We start from the raw sequence: 21,784 nt of genomic DNA, 5'->3' as shown, positions 1-21,784 counted from the left end.
ATAAAATAATAATCATGAAAACATTAAAATTTATGATTAATTTTTGAAGTAAATTTGAATATCTTTGAAGGATTTTAATTATAATTTTTTTTTATTCCTTGTAAGAGATGAATAATTTAATTAAGTAGAATAAAATTGTAAAAAAAAAAAAAAAATTGCTAAGGGGTTGGACCGCACAGTTCTCACTGGTTTGTGCGGTCCAACCTCAGTTTTAGCGGTTCACGGAATTAACAAAAAATCCGGTTCTTTAGGCTTAAAAACCGGTTTTCATCTCGGTTCCCGATTTTCATGGTCCGACCTCCCGGTTCGGTCCGGTTCTGAAAACTATGGTAAATACTAGTAAATGTTACGCTTAACTTTTTATTGTTGATTCTCAAAAAAAACTTTTTATTGTTATAATAAAGTAATATACTCTACTGGAAAGCACTCGTGTTGCAAGCAATTGTAATTAGTAATGCTTTTGTGGTCCTTAATTTTGTAAAACAGAAAAAAGTTAGATACTAATATTTTTCTTCATCGCCTATTTTTTCTTTTCATTTTTGCACGAATGGAATAGAGTGCTAGTCACTTCATTCTTCATTCTTCACCATTGCACTTAATTTCTGGCTTCTAAAAACCATTTTACCCCCCAACATTTTTCTTACTTTCTTTCAAGAATTCTTAGTGATTAATATTACTCGCAGATGATACCCAACTTAGACCTAATCCTCGTTGCATTTATGCATGGTTCATTCATCGCTTGCGTTCTTCTTGTAGTTATCTCTGTTATTTTGATTGGCCTCTTATTTTCATTCTTTCTAACGCTATTCTCAATTGTTATCATCGATTTATATGATGTTTTCTCTATGTGTTCTATGCATTATGTTACACTAAAGGCTAATCTTGAACTGGGTTTGGTTCTAATTCTCTATATGGTAATGCAGCACGCAGTTTCTTTGGTTTTGGCATTGAAACCTTCGGTTCTAAATAAGATTTTCCAATCCAACGAGAAGGCACGGCATGTCATGAAGCACGTAGACGCTTAAAAATCTAGCCAAAACTCAGAGATTGTCGTCTTCCATTTTCCTTTGCATATGTTGAGGCGAGGCTATCTTTCACAATGTCACAAGGTCCACCATCCTTGATTAAATTTGTACACAAATATAAAGTAAAAGCTTCCATGTGAATTTTTTTTTTTCTCCTTGTGTCGTTTTCTAATGTTTATGTAAATATGTTGTCCCTGCCTGTTTGCATATCCTTTGTGAAGAAAAAATGAAGAAGAAGAAGAAGCAAATCCGATGGATCTAAAATTTCTTTGTAATTAATCGTAATATACACTATATTACTAGCTAGTTCAAATCCTGCCAAGGTTTTAAATCCTGTTGTTTGAGAAATAATGACGTGCTTTGAGTCCTTCCATGCATTTGCCCAAATTATCTCGAACCACATTGAGCATGTATCACCATTTACAAATCTTCCAACTGTATTCAGGCTTACTTTTCTGTGGTTGTTTTATACAATTGTCACGTGTTCGTTGGATTGAATAATTTTGACTTCAGATGGTGAGTTTAACTAAAACGGACACACTTGATCAAGGTGTTCAAGAATCAAGGATTCAATATCATACTAAATAGCTTGTAATCCGTGCTTACGTATAAAAAAGTTGAACAATTAATAGTGAAAAAAAGAATGATAATATTTTTATATCAAATTAAATGTGACTGCATTATATGTCGAAGAATGAAATGTACAATTACTAACATGATGCAATCTCACATTTGTTGTATTAGATTCTACAAAGTGATCCTAGGCCTTTTTTTTTTTTTTTGAAAAGATCCTAGGCCTTTTGTTAATCATTTGTATTAGAGAGTTAATAATTTTGGGATCATTGCAATCATTTTCTTAATTACGTGAAACATAATTTATCATGTTTTTGACCTCATTATCTATATCAAATATATTAAGTGGAGCAAATTTTGTATGTGCCGGAATTTTTTATTAAAAAAAAAAAAAAAAAAATCAGTCCACTTTGTTCTATTTCGCTCCAATTTGGTCTGTTTCAGTCATTTGGTTCCACTTCGATCCATTCGATTCACTTCAGTCCGTTTTGGTCCATTCGGTCTACTTTAGTTATTTTCAGTTTATTTTGGTCCATTTTGGTCAATTCGATCCATTTTAGTCCAAAATAAAAGTGACTTGCAGGTGAATAGATCAAGACTTGATCTAAGCCAAAAGGATTGAGAAAGTAAGAAATAGATAAAGATTAACATAAAATTATTTATGACTATAAGACTATATATATATATATATATAGAGAGAGAGAGAGAGAGAGAGAGAGAGAGAGAGAGAGAGAGAGAGAGAGAGAGAGAGAGAGAGATGGATTCAAGTTACACCTGATGTAACTTCACAAGAATTACACAATTTTTAGACTGTAGATTTCTATGAGATCTAACAATTAAAAAATGCCAACTATTTATGTCATCATTAAACATTTATTGTTTGCCACACTAGCTAACCAAATTAATTTTAGAGAATATTATATTATTTTTTCTACTTTCTATCTCTCTCTCTAATTAATGAATTTGATTCAAGAGAGAAATGAGTTTAAGTTTACAATTGATGTAACTTGAAAAAAAGTTTACACTTGCAGCCTCCAGTGAAATTGTGGCACCACCAATGACGGACAGAAAGCATCGACCATGGAAGGCATTTTTTTTTTTTTTTGGTTAAAATGAAATATTATTAAACAACTAAGCCAAAATGGCTAAGTTAGAGGCAGCAAGCCTACATATACTTTCCTCATTAGTATCAGAATACACAAAAGTTGATATTACATTAGATAGGGGAATATCCCAAACTACAAAATGATCTTGCACCACTCCACCTAACTTAGCCATAGCATCAACAACTTTATTCACTTCCCTGAATGCGTGCTGCACCCTGTAGTGCTGAAACTTGTCTAGAAGCGACCTACAATCAGCCAACAATGAAGAATAAAATGCATTAGAAGGAGAGTAAGACTGCACCAGCTCAACTACCACCTTAGCATCTAATTCAATCACAAGCTTCTGCACTCCCATTTGGACAACCAGCAATAAACCATCCCTTAAAGCCCAAAATTCTGCTGTAATGCTGGTTGTGAAGCCAATAGACCGAGCAAAGCCTTTCAACCATCTACCCTCACTATCTCTTATCACACCCCCTCCTCCTGCCCTTCCCGGATTGCCAAAGGAAGCCCCATCAGTATTTAATTTACACCATCCTAAGGGAGGTTTTTCCCACCTGACATTACAAACCACCATATTCTTCTTACTCCTAGCCTTACCCACACAGTAGTAATATTCCAAGGCTTGATTTTTACTAACAATATCTAAGCTTCCATTGACAATATTATTATTAAACACCATACCATTTCTATGTTTCCACAAATTCCAAATAGCAAATGAAAAAACATAAGACCACGGCACAAAAGAGTAATGTAACGTCTTACTTTGGCAATTAACTTTTAGCCATTCAATCAAGTCCATATCAGCAAAAGAACTAACCATATCATGGGGGACTCTAAGTTTAAACCAGAAATTTTTTGCCACCACACACTCTTTCAATAAATGACTAATAGTTTCCGGAAAATTGTTACATAAAGGGCAGCAACTCTCCCATGTTATTCCCCTCCTAGCCAAAACCGATCTAACAGGCAAACTTTCATGCATACACAGCCAAAGAAAATTAATAATCCTTGGCAACATATCTATCTTCCATATCCACTGCCCTTGGAAATTAGTCTCCTCTTGTTGGGGTCCATTCAGCCAAGCATAGGCAGAATTAGTAGTAAACTCTCCATCCTTAGTACGCTTCCACATAATCACATCTTCTCCTCTTCCAACCAGTTGCCTTGGAATAACTTTAATCCTATCTTTAATACAAACCGGCAACTCAAAGGATATAGCATCCCACTTCCACCCTTGCTCCGAATCAAGAAATAAATCTGACAACTTCATATCCATCTCCCTTGGAGTCAAAGGGCCTTCAATCAGTTCTCTCAATGAGCATCCCCTTATCCAACTATCCGCCCAAATCTTAATTCTTTCTCCATTCCCCACCCCCCAACAAATACTCTCAGCGAAGGTCTGAAACCCAGCTTTTATGGCTCTCCAATTTGGAGAACATGGCAACTTCTCCGGGTCTCTAGCTCTCCTTCTATCCGTTGAACAATACTTCTTCAGAATAACCTTAGCCCATAGACTTTCTTTTTCCTGATTCAGCCTCCAATTAAACTTTGCTAATAATGCCAAGTTCTTGATTTTCGCAGCTTGAATTCCAAGTCCTCCCTCTTCCTTCGGCCTAATAATCTTACTCCACCCTACCAAATGAAGTCTTCTCTTTTCACTAGTTGAACCCCACAAGAAGTCCCGATTAATTTTATCCAATTTGTCACAAAGGTGAGCAGGAAGGACAGCGGCCTGCATTACATAATTCGGCATAGTAGACATGACTGATTTCACTAAAACCGATCTGCCTGCAAATGAAAGGAATCTAGTCTTCCAACTAGCCAACTTGCTCATAACTCTCTCAACTATAAAGTTCATTCTATTTCTTGGAACCCCTTTATGTTTGATTGGGAATCCAAGATAATTCCCAATATTTGTCGTGGCTTGAATTCCCAACCTTGAGCAGACTCCGCTCTTAATTTCGGCTTGCACATTAGGGGAAAAGTAGATTCTTGACTTCTCCATACTCACTTTTTGACCCGACTCCTCACAAAATTCATCCAACACTTCCGATATAGCTTCACAAGCATCCTCATCTACTTTAGCAAATAGAAGTAAATCATCCGCAAAAAAGAGGTGGGAGATACCAATATTTTCTCTCGAGGCTTTCAAAGGCTTCCACACTCCCTCCATACATTTCTTCTCAATTAAATGGCCTAAGTACTCCATGCACAAGATAAAGAGATACGGCGATAAAGGATCTCCTTGTCGAAGACCTCTTGAAGGACTAAAAGCTTCCAACTTCCCTCCATTAAACAAAATAGACACCTTGGTGGAGGTGACACAACTCATTATTACCTTAATCAGATTTTGAGGAAAATGGAAAGCACATAGAGCTTTGTGTATAAAACACCACTCCATTCTATCATACGCTTTCTCCAAATCAACTTTAATGGCCATATACCCCTCCTTGCCTTTTTTATTATCCAACGCATAGAAAAGCTCTTGAGCGACTAAAATGTTATCTAATCCTTTCCTTCCCGGCACAAATGCTGTTTGGATAGGGGAAACAAGCTTATTAAGATACGGTTTGATCCTCTCCACTAGAATCTTAGAAACAATTTTATAAACTGAGTTGCAAAGGCTAATCGGTCTATAATTATTCAGGGACTCAGGGCTTTTACATTTCGGAATTAATGTCACAAGTGTCTCATTAAGCTGGTCCGGAACCATACCATCCCTGAAAATCTTTTTCACCTCCTCACAAACTGAGTTCCCCACCTCATGCCAAAAATGCTGATAGAAGCTAGCATGGATCCCATCCAGCCCTAGTGCTTTAAAAGGCCTCAAAGCCCACAAACCACTCCTCACATCTTCATCCACCACTTCCCTTCCCGTCCAACTCCTATATGCTTCAGAGAGAAAACTACCGGAGAACTCAGAAACAGTGGAGCATCTGTAGGACATCTCCAAACCCATAGCATAAAGCTTCATAAACCCCTTTAAAATATGCTCCTTCTCTGCCTCTTCCTCAACTATCCATTCACCCATACCATCCTTCAAACACCTTATTTTATTTCTTTGCCTCCTCACCACCATATTCATATGAAAATAAGATGTGTTTCGGTCCCCAAAGGCAGCAGCATTAATCCTAGACTTAAGGGCCCAAAACTCCTCTTCTTGAAGCAAAATAGAGGAGTACTCTTCAATAAGTTGGACTTCATAAGAGATTCAGTAGGATTGTTAGCCAAAGCCTTTTGTGTACCATTCAACCTGGCTAGCACCCTTTTTTTCTTCGCAAAAATATTACCAAAAACCTCAAAATTCCATTTCTTAGCCTTCTTAATAAAATCAGTAGTGGCCACTTTTAAATTAGCACCTTCCGGCCAGGCTTCTCTAACGATCTTATAGAAATCCGGATGAAGTAACCACATAGTTTGAAAACAGAAAGGCCGCTCCAAACCATTAGCATTAGGTTTCCATAATTCCATCAAGACAGGATGATGATCTGAGAAGGTTCTAGGAAGATGTGTTACCACCGCCTCAGGGTACAAAATTCTCCAGATTGGATTGGAAAAGCATCTATCCAGTCTTTCCAAATCAAATCCAAAATTTGTCTTTTATTAGTCTAGGTAAACTTAGGTCTAGCAAACCCAAGGTCTACAAAATTACATGAATCCAGACATTCTTTAAACTCAAGGGCCTTGTTTAAATTAATTTGGTTCCCCCCAAATTTATCCTCCCCACCTAGAATTTCATTAAAATCCCCAATCATTAACCAAGGAAGATTATGCAATTGCCCAACCTTATCTATACTAGACCACAGGATTCTCCTCTCAGCTAAACACGGACTAGCATATATTGCTGTAAATAACCAAGAAAGGTTTGATGCACATACCTTTATCGTCACATGTATTTCCTGTTCTATAGCAGATAACAGATTAACTTCCGCATCTTCTCTTCTCCACAAAATCCATAATCCACCCGCGTACCCAATAGTTTCCGTGGTGATAAAGCCATAAAATGGAAGCACTTCAATTATCTTCTCAGCTCTGCTACCCTCTACTCTAGTCTCTGTTATAACCATTATCGACGGCTGATGGTTCACAGCCATTTCAAACACCCTCCTCTTAAAATCCAGATTCAATGCACCTCTGCAATTCCACATTAGAATGTTCATCTTCACAAACTGACCCATCGGAATCTCGACACGACTAGGATTCATAGTTGCAGCTTCCACCATACTCCATCCCAACCTCCTCAACAATTCCTTCGAGTGTTTCCACTCCGGTTTCCATATCAACATGTGCTTCAATATTCCCATCACCTCTTCCTTGCAACTTATCAACACATCGCACTCCTCCACCGGAATGAGAATCTAAATTAGTTTCAACATTGGGTGATTCCCCATTAATGCCGTTGCCATACCCCTCTGGTCCACTAACTTCCTTTCCTGAATCAACCATCCGGATTTGTCAAAGTGTGGCACCACCGATGGCCTTCTCTACTTGCTCAAGGCTTCGGACTCCTCCCATGAAATTAAAGGCACGTCCGTTATGAAGTTCCATCATGGGTTGGCCGTTAGACCCCAAGCCGGATGATCCAGCGCTATTGTCCCTGTTTTGCGGCTCTCCGGAGTGATTGGGAAAATATTCTTCCACGCCGATCCCCATTCCCCTTCGCACCACTCCAAGTCCTTCGTCGGAGATGCCTTTATTTGGAGAATGACTTCGTCTGGAACCTCCACTAGCCTACTCCAATGCCAGATCGCCCAGCCACTCCTTCTCGGACTGCAAATCGGACTGCTTCGACCCACACGGAACCCCTCCATTCTCTCTTTTCTACAGATTTTTGGAAGACCCAGCTCTCTATGAAGACGCAGAAGAAGATGGGTATTGTCTCTTCAATGACTTAGTGCCCTTCCCTCTAGTACTTCTATTGCTTCTTGAACCTGAGCCCGAGACACCCAACTGAAGCTTCCCATCAGTTCATGTCACCCCATCTCCCTAATTCGGACTTGACGCATTGAACCTCATCTCCAGATTTCCCATATCTTCATTCGGTGCCATCCCTTGGCCAGGAACGCTCCTCACAGCACAAACGTGCTCAAACTGAGTGGATTGAGTGGACAACACACTTTCTTTAATGGGAATGGCTGAACTACCCTCTAATTTTTCACCTCTTTGGACGCTCATGCCCCTTAGACTGACATCATCCTTAACCTCATTTCCAAAGGACGATCTGGACCGCCCATTTCTAACCAAACTCCTTTTCCTTGAAACCAACATCCACGGACCAAAGTTAGGATCTGACTTATCCTCCTCACTAACTTGGCTCGGGCTTTTCTCTGCTACACTATCATCTGGCTTATCTTCCTCCTCTGACTTATTCGGACTCTTCTCTTCAGTATGCCCATTTTTTTCTTTTTCCTTAACCTGACACTAGCAGTTCTCCTTCTTGTGCCCAAGCCTCCCACAGCAAAAACAGAGGGAAGAAATACCTTCATATTTTACCTGTTGCACCAATCTACCTAACCTAATGGAATTGATTAAGGGCTTGTCCAGGTCAATTTGTATACAGAGTCTTGCATAGCTACCATGTGATCCAGTGGCCGTGTATGAATCAATACGAAGCACTGGGCCAATAGCACTACCTATTTCCTTCAATACTTCCATATCATAAAACTCAATAGGTAATTCTGAAAACCTCACCCACACAGCAACAGACTTTAGATAATCATCTGAGGCTCTGAAGTAAGGTTCCCAAGGCTTGATGGCTAAGAAGTGCTCACTAATAAACCAAGGACCTCCACGAAGCACTTTATCATAATCATCTGAACAATAAAACTTTATCAAGAAGTAATCCTTTCCAAGATTGACACAGTCCATCCTAGTTGCAGGTTTCCATAGTGCATTAAGCTTGAAAGTGAGATAGTTGAATCCAACAATTCTACCAAACACTTTCACTATTAAAGCCTTTGACCATGGGGCCCTTATACGCGCCTTAGTCTTCTTAGACAGCTTCACTTCTGCCATTCCTTCAATGAGGGGTTCCACCTCTGTATCTGGCTCCTCTCCATCATCCCAGACATTATCCAACTTAAAAGCTTGCTCATAGGCTCCAAGAATGTCTCCCACAAGCCTATCCTTATAACTGGTAGTATTCTTGGGTGGATTAATCTGCTTATCTCCACTGCTTTCTTTGAATTTCTTAACACTGCATCCCAGCTCATCTTCTTCCTCACTTGATCTTGGTGGTTCATTGCAGTACTCAGCTTCCATTCTCTCTCTTCCGTTGTTGTCCACTTTTCATTTGAACAATTGACCATGGAAGGCATTCCCATATGAAAGAAAGCAACTTCTAATTATAAAATTGTTAAATTGTATACCCAACTAAGATCTAAGGGCAAATCGCTAGCTCTACAACAAGAAACACAAAGTTGTCAAGCTAGCCCCAAAGTTCAATGGATTTTTTTTATTTAGTAAATCAATCACCATGCCAACCATAAAGCTAGACTATACATGCTACCTTTAAGAGCTTTTATCTAATTAAAATCAAATTTCAGATTTGTGATTCAAGGTCAAGATATGTTATATTAATTATTTTATAAGAACTGAAACCGAACGAGAGTCTTTATATCTATAAGAAGGGGAGTAGGAAGGGAAGAACAGATATAATATAATGATCAACAAAAATTCTTGTTCCACTCCGTCATTGGTACATGGAAGCCATAGCCCCATCAAAGAACAGCTTCACTGGTGGCAGCAAATGAGTGAAGCAATACTCCTACTCTCAAATTTAAAAATTAAAAAAAAAAAAAAAAACTTTCATTTGTTCCTAAACTTGCCCCCTAATTTCCATTAATTGTTGAGGGTGAAAGTACATAGAACACGAGGCCATTTGAGAGGGGGAGAGAGGATGAAGATGATGATGTAGAGTAGAGAGTTAATGTTTTTTTTTTTTTTTTTTTTTAATAAGAAGAGTTAATGACTTAATTACTAAAATTGGTAAAGAAAGCGAGTATTAAGGGTTTGCTTTAATTATTTCTTTAGCTAATTACTTACTTTTGAGTTTTGGCCAAATGCAAAATAAACCAATAAAATTATGGATCTCATCCTTGTTACGTTGCATAAGAAACCAACAAATTCTACACCGCGCGAATCTTTCGTGATTGAATTGAAGTCGTTTTCATGCCAGAGCCAATTTTGTAATCTCACGCAATTTCAATCCATATGTTTAAATTGATTGGGTTGAAAGGACAAACTTTGGCTACAAACTTAGTTGTAGCCTAAGATTACAAAAACTTGTAATTTGAACATTTCATTGATGACAAATTTATTGATCTTTGATCTTTTGAAAATTTCGCAAATATAGAGGATACAAGAAGAAAATGTAATCCAATGTTGAATTTGTCAAAATTTACATTTAATAAAAAGATATTAAGTGGAATTGTAGTCTTAGGCTATAACCATATTTGTTGCCAAACTTTATCTAGGTTGAAATATCATTAATGCAACCCCAAGAGGTTGGCTTAATGGTTCCTAAGGCCTCATGATATCTATGAGATTCTGGGTTCGAAACTTCTTGCCAACATCTTGGGGGCACCCCCATGAGATTTCTTCTTGTAATAATCTGGTGCATGTGGGATGGGAGGACTGCATACACCTAATGGAATAGTCAAATACTCAAAAAGATGTGGACACACTCGTTTAACATATATATATCATTAATGCATAATGGAGGGACTAAAACTAAGATAGATGAATGAGAAGTGAGAAATAAATTTGGACGAAAATTAATCAAAAGTCGTTGAGGTCGGGTGTTCAAAGCATTTGACAAGATTTTAAGTCGGGCACAAAAAAATGATCCATGCATAACCATAAAAAGAAGAGTGTTCGAGTGTTGGAGGACCTCAACAAGTTGTTACATCTTAATATTTTTAACAAAGACATGTAGGATTCAAATCCCCCCACCCTCAACTATCAAATTATCAGGGAAAAAAAAAAAAAAAAACCCTTGATTCATAATTCTCTTTCCTATGAAAGAAATCAATTATATTATTCAAAACTCAATTTTTGTGAGAAATCTATTTTTATTTTTTTGAGTTCCTACTTAGGATATTAGGAAAATTGTGTAAATTATAATTTTTACAAACTACATAGGAATGTAATATTGATTTTTTAACTTAATTGATCATATAAAATTAATTAGATAAAAGTATTGAGAATCATTAAATTGATTGATTTTGTATCCTTTTGGGTTGCTTTATGTGTAGAATATGTTACTTTGGAGTTTTCAAGTTATTCTCATAACAATTTAAGTAATTAATAGATAATAAATTCTTGCCTAATTTTGAAATCTATGAATTTATATATATACCAGTAAAATTGGCATTGGCTAGTCTTTAGATGAAAATCAATAAAAGATTGACCACATTAATATTTTGTAAAAATGTTGTAAAATAGTTTGTGATTGTAGCATTACTCATTAGCACAAGAGTTTAGATATTTTATCAGATGTTGCGTAATCTATTAATTAGTTGAGATTATGGTGGACTTTGAGTGTGTGTATATATATTCTAAAACCATTAATTGCAATTTCTAATTGTGATTGTGTTGATTATATACGTTATACAATATGGTGGGAGACGTTTAGATACACATGATTCCTTGGTGACTATGTCAATGTAATGGACATGCTTAGGAGTACAGAACCATAACAAATCTTTGTATTTTCTTTCTTGCCATGCTATTTTTTACCCACTTTGTTTACAAAGTTGCACTTTACAATGGTTTCAGATTCAATTAGATAAATGCCAACATTGGTGGAAGAGAAAGACCCGCTATATGGAAATTTCCTAGTGCCTCTTGTCTTAATTATCAACTTTTTTTATTATTAAAAATATATTGTTCAAGGATCGCATTACCTGAATTCATGCTATAGTATATTTGAATTTCAAAACTATTCTGGTTGTGGCGTTTGGGCCCCAAGCTCATGTCGTGTTGGATAATTTCTTAAAAGTTGTCGTATATATTGTACTTTGATGTTTTATGTAAGCCAATATGCTTGGGCTATGTGAAGAAGAAATGTTGAAGAATGATTAAGTAGATAACGTGTAAATCATCATGAAGGTATTTGGGCAACTGATTTTGGAAAAGCATGACTATGGGTCCGTTTGGTACATGTGTTTAAAAACTGAAAATTGTTATTTAAAAACTTTTATGAAAATACGTATGGATGAAAAAATGTGTGGAAATACGTGAAATATTGTTTAAAAACTGAAAATTGTTGTTTAGAAACACTTACCAAACACCCCCCTATATTTTCGTAATATGTCTTGAGATCCTATTCTATCAACTTATGGGTTGAATATCCTTTTGGATTCTAGATATAACATCTTGATTTTCCATTATGTCTCATTTAAGATTAAAAATAAAATAACTTAACTCCCCCAACCAACCGCAAAGTGAGAATATAGGAAAATAATTAGACACTTGTACATTTTATGTGCAACCTCCAATATTTTTCTACCCATTATGCAATGCTAAATATGAGTGAAAGACCAAAATACAACCCAAAAAGAATGTGGTTGCCGTGAATACAGTAATGTTAACTTTAATGTTCTAGGAGGGGGAACTGCTACATTTAATTTTATTTTCCAACAAAAGACATATTCGTACATTAAAATTCATTTTAAGCAAAAAGTTAACTATTTAACATTATTCAAAAATCAAATTAAATAAGTATTTTTATGCATGAATTAACACAAATAAATATGATAATGCTTTCTAATAGTGATATAATTATGCAAACTTAATCTATTATAAAAAAGAATGAACCTTATTGTAGATACATTTTATGCAAGAACACCAAGAATGGGTTCAATGTAATGACAAAAATCATGAAAAAGGAAAATTTAATGTTACAATGTTTGCATGGTTGTGAAGGTGTGGAAGGCTAGGTCTGGAAGGCCTATATATAGCCATCCACACCTCATTAAGATACTTAAACACGAGGCCACTTGCCATCAATATGGACATTACAAATACAATAATGTTTTGAACAGTTAATATCACAATAAGTTCATTTACTTGATAGCAAAGCCTGTTTACTTTATGTGTAAGATGCAATATTACTTTTGAGCTCTTATATTCATTCAGCAACAAGACTACATATGAAGTATAGATGTCTTGCTTCATAGTTGTGCTTGCTATTCTTTCATTTTCGTTTCAAAGAGACGTATTTGGACTGGCAAGACAAGTTGATCAAGCACTTTTATCTGAAACTTGGTTCCTTACAGGTTTTGGCAGTCGGGACAAAAATGGGAACACGGGTTATCGCTAGCTCTGGAATTTAATTCGAAGAAAGTAGGTTCAAAAGATATCATACAACTGTGCTCTTTTGAAATTGGCCGTACAAGGAGATTGTAAATGTAAAGTAATAGAAAGAAAGTAGGGATTGATGTCATGCCTTAGGAATTTAATTTTTTGAGTCTTCCCAACTGGAAATCTATCTTACCCAAGCACAGGACTGACAGAAGAAAAAAGTAAAAAATTAACTAGAAATGAGAAACTGTGTAGTCAGAAGAACAAATCTACGGCTGGGGTTTGCTCATTTAAAACCTAATGAATCCCAACAGGCTCAACAGTTTAAAAGTAAATTGTAATAACTTCTAACAAGTACTACCAAGCAAAATTGAAAAGGCTACTAAGCGACTCCAGTAGTATCAACTATAACATCAAACAGAGTTGGTTTGTAATTTTGCATCTACTTAAGTATGACATGTATCAGGAAAAAACAAAAATGAATCAAGCCAGCATTTGATCTGAGTTGCAAGCTGTAGTTAGCAGTGTTATAAACTTCATTATTTGGGGTGTGGGGCACTTGGTACAGGTGCAAGTGTAAGATCTTAGCTTAATCTGAATAGGCTAAGAACTAACCATTGGTCGCATTAACAGGCCGAACAGATGTGCTATGGCTACTTGAGCTCAGTTAGTCTGATGAATATCCAACTCAGCCTGGTTTCTGAAACTCAAAAGACAGACAACATAATGAAGATGCTTGTTTAACATGTTGAGATAAGGACAGGGAAAAGTATCTAAATGCTTTTTATAATTCATTGATCAGGGGGCAACATAAATCATGACTAGATATATTGAATGATGCTGGCAGGTTAAATGGTTAATAATGTTTTTACACTTTTAAGCATCATATTTGGTAGAAATTTTTCCACAGAAGTACATATTTCACATAGTTCCAAAACCCAGCCATCATCAGGAACTGAATTAATAATTCTTTTTAGGGATTTTGTTTTCCCCACAGAAAAACAGAAAATGTCACAGATCATAAACAAAAAAATATTCATAACCTAAGAGAAAAAATTAGAAAGTTTTTGTAAATCAAGACCCAATAGAACTATTAAACTACAAATTTGTCACTACCATATATATGTCGCAATCGTAGGCCAAGGCATCAGAGCTTGAATTTATACATCCCATACAGGAAATTCAGAGAGCTTACATCACAATCAATACGAAACACGAAAATTTAACAATTCATATGAGTAGTGTGCTGCATTAACCAAGTTTTCAATTCAATTTTGTGAAACAGTACTCAACCAAATCACTTATCCATTTACACATCTTGTCAGTGCGGGACTATACAGTTCCAAGCAGAATCAGTGTGATGAAAGTTCTCACCACTATAGTTCAAGTCGGAGGAGGTCCACGGAATGAGTTTTCGACTCTTGAACTGAAGAAGAAAGTCATAGCCATCGCAAGGATCCAAAACACGAAACAGAGAAGCACAATTTGTTTTTTCATAGCGATGAGTTCAGCAAAGCGATCTTTCTTCTCTGGCTGAGCGTAGAACTCGTCTACAATGATACTCAACAGCGCATCCAGAAGCTTCTTTGATCGAGTATCTACGTCCACCGAGTTCGAGGCCTGAGATCGAGCTTTTTTGAGAAAATCAACCACAATCTCCATCTCCACAGATCTGTTCTTCGAACCATCCAGTTCGCTTGATCTGTACAGATTCATTGCAAGCTTTCCTGGTTCGTCATTTTCAGTAGTGACCGTAGAAGATGGAGTGAGATCAGAAGGAAGCAGCGATTCTGACGAAGCTGTAGGAGTCGGACTCATCGTCATTGAGAAGCTCTAGAAAATGAAACACAGAATTCAAACTACATTATGTGAAAATTTTTCTTCTGTCTTCATTTCCTATATTTTCTCAGAAACCAAACAGTACAAATTGGTATTGAATTCAAAGCTTAACACGTTCGTAATCGTTCTAATTTCGTTGATAGTGAATACGAAAGAGTAATCAACGAAAATTAAGCATCAAACAACACGACTATCAAACTTATATATAGATAAAGATGAATTTGCGTGCAAAATAGATTACATGAATGCAATTTTTCACATAAAAATGTACACACAGCTTGAAATTTGGATTGGATTGGAAATTGAATCTTACATCTGTGATATCTCCGGCGTGATTAGATTCCGAGATCTCAGAAATCGAAGATAACTCATCCTTGGAAGATTCATCGGAAACTGACGTAAACACCGCATTCAAGTTCTTCTTCGTGACCTGGAGAAGAAGAAAAAGCGAATCTGAATTCGAATTCGAATTCGAAACGTAGAGATTATGGTTTGGAAATGTACCTTCTGGAGCTTCTTCAACGAGGAGTCCTTGAATCTCCGATTCGCGAGCTCTGGTTTTTGGTGCTCTTTCATTTTTGCTGTGTGTTTTCGCGGAAAGATTTTGAATTTCAATTTTTAACCGAGTATGGGAAAAATGAACCGTATATATAGTGCGGGATTTGAGAGAGATTAGAGAATTGGGCTTTGTCGTTTTAGGTGGGCTTTTGCTGCTTCCGAATTCAAACTAGTTTTGGGCTTCAAATTGGCCCAAGTTGGAGTACGCTTTGGGACAGGATGCAAGTTCCAAACTTCACACATCATCTATAGTTCTATCCTACTATTTCAGGGCTTTTTCTTGTTGGTATTAAACATTTTTTTGGTTCTAAAATAACCCAACGGCATATATATATATATATATATATATATTTTTTTTTTTTTTTTTTTGAGAAACAAACACACACATACAAAAGGGAGAGGGAAAAAGGTTCTAAAACAAAGGCACACCACAACTCCACTCAAAAGCCATGGTAACTTTTAAAGGAAGGTGGAACAAGTTATACTACACACAACACATTCTCTTAAGCAATGTGAGACAATTAGCATTTTTTTTTTTTTTTTTGAGAAACAAACACACACACACACACAAGAGAGACGGAAAGGTGTACGGCTTATATTTAAATAGAGGCAAAACTTGAGAATAAAACTGTAAAAATATATTTCTAACTCTTACTCAAAACATTTCCTACAAAATATGATCACTCTCCCACTAGTCTACTGCTTCAAAGCAACTATAGGTTTACTATTTATTTATTTTAAATAAATAAAAAAAGTTGAACAACCCCACGTTGCTGTTGTTGTTCTTTTTTTCTTTTATAACCAAAAAAAAAAAAAAAAATTCTCAAGTTTAAGATGTATTTTATTTTTCTAACCTTCTATAAAAAAAGTTTTATATTTGAAATTTCAAATGAAAAAGAAAGGTCCAAGAATTAATTTGAGTAACATACTACAAACTATCACTAACTCACTATCTCAGCACCATGCACTATATCAACATCCATTATAAACATCGTCAAGATCCCTCCATAATATCTAGAATTGACGACGTTAACATCAAGAAGTTGAATGCCCACCACCATAGAGTGTGGTTTGGTGGTAGGAGTTCTCTGTCGTTTAACATAATACTTGGCAAGAGTTGAGTGATTAGAGTAGTACTTTAACGAATGTGTTGTGCCCCACTATGATAGCCCTATTAAGTCCAAATGGTACACATGATATTACTTATTGTTGTCACGTGGCATGAGGTTGATGAGTCCACACAAAATACCCTCTTTTTATTCGGGAAAAAAGAAAAGAAAAAATTGAATGCGCAATCGTTTCACTAAATCACATTTGAATGTTTGTACATGGTCATATCTTAGTAGTAACAAAGTTTGCTTATAGTTGCAGGATTAATTGGTCCGACCTAAAAGAAATTGATTTTAGTATAGGATTACTTGACCAATTAGATTAATCAATCCGAATATCTCTCAAATCTCAATCATCTAAGACTAAGAGAAATGAAAAGGTAAATATGTCTGCATTTAATCAAAATAACTTAAATCTAATATATATATATATATATATATATCATAAAAAATATTGTCAAACCAAGTGTGGTTCTTGACAAATGCATTGTTTTTGACTAAAATGTTTTTCTATTTCCATATCCTTCTAGTTAAAGAAAATAGGATAAACAATTACACAATTTTGTACAAAAAATATTAATATTAATACAAAACGGTCATCTGGATAACGACCTGCATATTCCAAAACCACTCACAAGACTTCCATTCTACTAACATTTACATTAATTAATTAATCAATAAATTAGCCCAACAACCCCACTCCAAAAAATAAAAAAGAAATTACATTTTTGAAAAACTAAACCACATCTTCCCTTTACAAACAATATGATTTCCATGCCTAGCTTCAGTGGTTTGTTGTTTTTCCTAGTCTTTCGATCCTTTTCTTAGCAGTCTGGGTATGCAGCTTTGCCTACATTGATGAATTGCTAAAGTAAAGATAATCAAGATACACCACCTCTGTTCTTGAGGATGCCCACACTAAATAGTCCTTGCTTCCTAAACAAAATATTAGATACATTTATCTATTAGTTTACAAAGTAGAAGAAAATATTAAAGAACCAAAAAATAAAAATAAAAAAACTCAAAACATATTAGATTTACTTTTTCAAGTGTGGAATAGATAAAAGAAAAAAAATATATCAAAGCATATCAAATTTCACACCTTCATCTATCTTTTTTTTTTTAATATATGATTTATTAAACCCATAAAAGAAAGTTAGACCTGATAACAGCTTTGGACCTCTGGTTATGATCGGACAATGCAAGAAATTGCAATCGTGCGGACATCTGTTGGAAATTCCCTTTGAATTATGAAAGCTAAGTTTTTTCCTACATACCCCATATGGCTAAAGAATTTATGAACCCCTAAATTGGTATTTAAAAAAAAAAAAAAAAAGCCCAATCAAATGAGTATAAAATACATGTTAATGCAATTCAATAATTAAAAGGAAGAAATGGATTCAAGGCAATATACCATTGGACAAAGAAACAAAAGGAATCCAAAGACCATTCCTAAACACAACACTTCCAAAATCAACATTGTACTCTGGTCCATCCATTTTGTTTAAAACATGGGTTGAGTATTTTAGTAATCGAAGGAATATGAAAGTTGTAGCAGTTTAAATCTCTAATAGATATCAAGTTGAGTTTGAAAACCACCAGGAGGGTTGTCATATTTTGTAGGCCATGTTTCAGGTGGGAGTTAAGGGGGTATTATTACCGTGTTATTCTCAAGTTTTGGTTTTGCTAAATTTTAGAGTAGAGGGGTCTTTTTGGAAAAAAACAATCTGATCCAAATAGGGAAAGCTCTTTAAATACTAGTATAGATATATACTTTTGATTACAATTTAAACTACTTTTTAAAAAAACTAACTACTCTTAACTTCTTATACTTATCTAAATTAACAATATCAAATCCTTCATTATTCATAATTATATCTCTATAGGTTGGAAGTCTTGAATCCAAGAGGTTCAATGTGATTTTTTTTTTTTTTTTTTTTTGGGTGTTTAATCATTAATGTTGTTTTGAAAGTCATATGCTTGATTTTAGGTTCATCGCTAATGTATTATGTTGTTATTTACTTATTTTTATTCTTTTGTGTAGATGAATTTATTGGTTAAGATTTTTGCCTTGTAGATTGTGTTGGGACCTCAACTATTAGGTCTCTTTGGGGTTTCAGGTTTATTGTTTCAAATAATTTAATCTTGCTTTAGACAAGTCTTCACATCTGTCATGTTCTATCTTGCTCTAGTTTTTAATCTCTCACATTCTGTCCTTTTTTTTTTTTTTTTTTTTTTTTTTTTAAACAGTGAGTTAAGGTTGGAAATGTGTTCCAGTCTAACAATACTGATTCGGAAATAGGGATGAAGGGAGGATTGCAGCGAAAAGCGAGAGACGAAGAGAGCATGGACTATGGAGGAACCACAACTAAAGCATATACTTTGATGTTTTGTGACAATGCAATAATAGAATAGTTGTGTTTGAGTCTATTAATAGTGTTGGGGTTGTTATCCACTGCATCATGGACTGATCTACATTTTTTTTTTTTTTTTTTTTCTATTGGGGTTATTGTTGAAAACTTGGATTTAGGTGGTAATGCACAATTGCATAGGATAAGTCTTCATGTGTAGAGAGTTAGGAATTTTTTTTTCTTTTTTTTTGAGGGAGTTAGGAAGTTAATCATGAAAGGTACAATAGTTTTGTTTTGTTTTTTTTGTTTTTTTTTTTTTTTTTTAATTTTATTTTATAGTGCTTGTTTGAGAATTACTTATTTCGGATAGTTTATTAATTATTTGCATATGTGAGATGAAAAAAAAAAAAGAGACTTATTTTCAAATAATTGAAACTGAAACTAGTTGAAATAAAGTTGAGACAAAGAATAATGTGAGACTCACAAAAAGTACATAAAATAAGTGAAAAGACTATCCATAACTATGAACTCGTGATGTAAATTTTAGACTTAATTTTAATTAGTAATTTAAGCATAGTTTTTTTTTTTTTTCAATTTACATATTTATTTTTTGATTTTTTTTATTTAACTCCCAGTTCAACTCGTGATCTACTATTTTTTTTGATAGTCAACTCGTGATCTACTAGTTGAACCACCACTAACCCTCATTAATGCTCGAGTTTAATAACTGTGGTTGTGACACTAAATATGGTTGTGACACCATATTTATATGTTAATTAATACTAGTTTGCCCGCCACCACCTATCATATCGACCTTATACTTTGATGTTTTGTGACAATGCAATAATAGAATAGTTGTGTTTGAGTCTATTAATAGTGTTGGGGTTGTCACCCACCGCATCATGGATTGATCTACATGTTGCTTATTTATTTATTTATTTTTTCCACTGGGGTTATTGTTGAAAACTTGGATTTGGGTGGTAATGCACAATTGCATAGGATAAGTCTTCATGTGTAGAGAGTTAGGAATTATTATTATTATTTTTTTTTGAGAGGGTTAGGAAGTTAATCATGAAAGGTACAATAGTTTTTTTTTTTTTTTTTAATTTTTTTATTCTATAATAGTGCCTGTTTGAGAATTACTTATTTCAGATAGTTTATTAATTATTTGCATATGTGAGAGAAAAAAAAAAGATTTATTTTCAAATAATTGAAACTTAAACTATTTGAAATAAAGTTGAGATAAAGAATAATGTGAGACTCACAAAAAGTACATAAAATAAGTGAAAAGACTATCCATAAATATGAACTCGTGATGTAAATTTTAGACTCAATTTTAATTAGTACCTTAAGCATAGTTTTTTTTTTTTTTTTTTCAATTTACATATTTATTTATTTATTTTATTTAACTCCCAGTTCAACTCGTGATCTACTAGTTGAACCACCACTAACCCTCATTAATGCTCAAGTTTAATAACTATGGTTGTGACACTAAATATGGTTGTGACACCATATTTATCTGTTAATTAATACTAGTTTGCCCGCCAATCACCTCTCATATCGACCTTTCGTTTTAAAGATTTTCAAAACACACAACAATCTGTAACTGTAACACCAACACTATGCAATTCCACTCTCTCTCCCTCACGAATCACTACAAATGTGTTATGCATACAATCTCATACTCCCAAATCCCACACACATATCCATTTTAATTTCACTTCTATAATCTCTCTCTCTCTCTCTCTCACTCTCTTTGATCAAAAATTCCAAAACGAATTATTGAGAGAGTTAGGAAGTTAATCATGAAAGGTACAATAGTTTTTTTTTTAAATTTTATTTTATAGTGCCTGTTTGAGAATTACTTATTTTGGATAGTTTATTAATTGTTTGCATATGTTAGAGAAAAATAAAAATAAAAAATGACTTATTTTCAAATAATTGAAACTTAAATTATTTGAAATAAAGTTAAGACAAAGAATAATGTGAGACTCACAAAAAGTACATAAAATAAGTGAAAAGACTATCCATAAATATGAACTCATGATGTAAATTTTAGAATTAATTTTAATTAGTAACTTAAGCATATTTTTTTTTTCAATTTACATATTTATTTTTCAATTTTTTATTTAACTTCCAGTTCAACTCGTGATCTACTACTATTTTTTTTAATAGTTAACTCATGATCTACTAGTTGAACCACCACTAACCCTCATTAATGTTCAAGTTTAATAACTATGGTTGTGACACTAAATATGGTTGTGACACCATATTTATCTGTTAATTAATACTAGTTTGCCCGCCAACCACCTCTCATATCGACCTTTCGTTTTTAAGATTTTCAAAGCACACAACAGTCTGTAATTGTAACACCAACACTATGTAATTCCACTCTCTCTCCCTCACGAATCACTACAAATGTGTTATGCATACAATCTCACACTCCCAAATCCCACACACATATCCATTTTCATTTCACTTCTATAATCTCTCTCTCTCTCTCTCTCTCTCTCTCTCTCTCTCTCTCTCTCTCTCTCACATCAAAAATTCCAAAACGAATTTTTGAGAGAGTTAGGAAGTTAATCATGAAAGGTACAATAGTTTTTTTTTTTTTTTTTTAATTTTATTTTGTAGTGCCTATTTAAGAATTACTTATTTCGTATAGTTTATTAATTATTTGCATATGCGAGAGAGAGAAAAAAAGACTTATTTTCAAATAATTGAAACTTAAACTATTTGAAATAAAGTTGAGACAAAGAATAATGTGAGACTCACAAAAAGTACATAAAAAAAAGTGAAAAGACTATCCATAAATATGAACTCGTGATGTAAATTTTAGACTTAATTTTAATTAGTAACTTAAGCACAGTTTTTTTTTTTCAATTTACATATTTATTTTTTGATTTTTTTATTTA

The 21,784-nt window shown here is 34.4% G+C and overlaps 2 protein-coding genes across 2 annotated transcripts; both read right to left on the bottom strand.

Annotated features, from left to right (window-relative positions):
• Window positions 1–2,729: 2,729 nt before the first annotated feature.
• LOC126708188 (uncharacterized) lies at window positions 2,730–7,153 on the bottom strand. The gene is made up of 4 exons (XM_050407994.1): window positions 6,933–7,153; window positions 6,586–6,841; window positions 5,998–6,091; window positions 2,730–5,905 (listed from the first exon to the last, which is right to left on the bottom strand). The coding sequence occupies exons 1-4, from the start codon at window positions 7,151–7,153 to the stop codon at window positions 2,730–2,732; spliced, it is 3,747 nt and encodes a 1,248-aa protein (XP_050263951.1).
• A 6,947-nt stretch (window positions 7,154–14,100) lies between these two features.
• LOC126709173 (uncharacterized) lies at window positions 14,101–15,451 on the bottom strand. The gene is made up of 3 exons (XM_050409286.1): window positions 15,356–15,451; window positions 15,165–15,281; window positions 14,101–14,845 (listed from the first exon to the last, which is right to left on the bottom strand). Exons 1-3 carry the CDS (start codon window positions 15,425–15,427, stop codon window positions 14,396–14,398), a joined length of 639 nt encoding a protein of 212 aa, XP_050265243.1. The 5' UTR covers window positions 15,428–15,451; the 3' UTR covers window positions 14,101–14,395.
• Between the last annotated feature and the right edge of the window lie 6,333 nt (window positions 15,452–21,784).

Source organism: Quercus robur, chromosome 12, assembly GCF_932294415.1.
Source record: "Quercus robur chromosome 12, dhQueRobu3.1, whole genome shotgun sequence".
Classification (NCBI taxonomy): domain Eukaryota; kingdom Viridiplantae; phylum Streptophyta; class Magnoliopsida; order Fagales; family Fagaceae; genus Quercus; species Quercus robur.
This window is presented reverse-complemented; position numbering and strand designations above follow the sequence as displayed.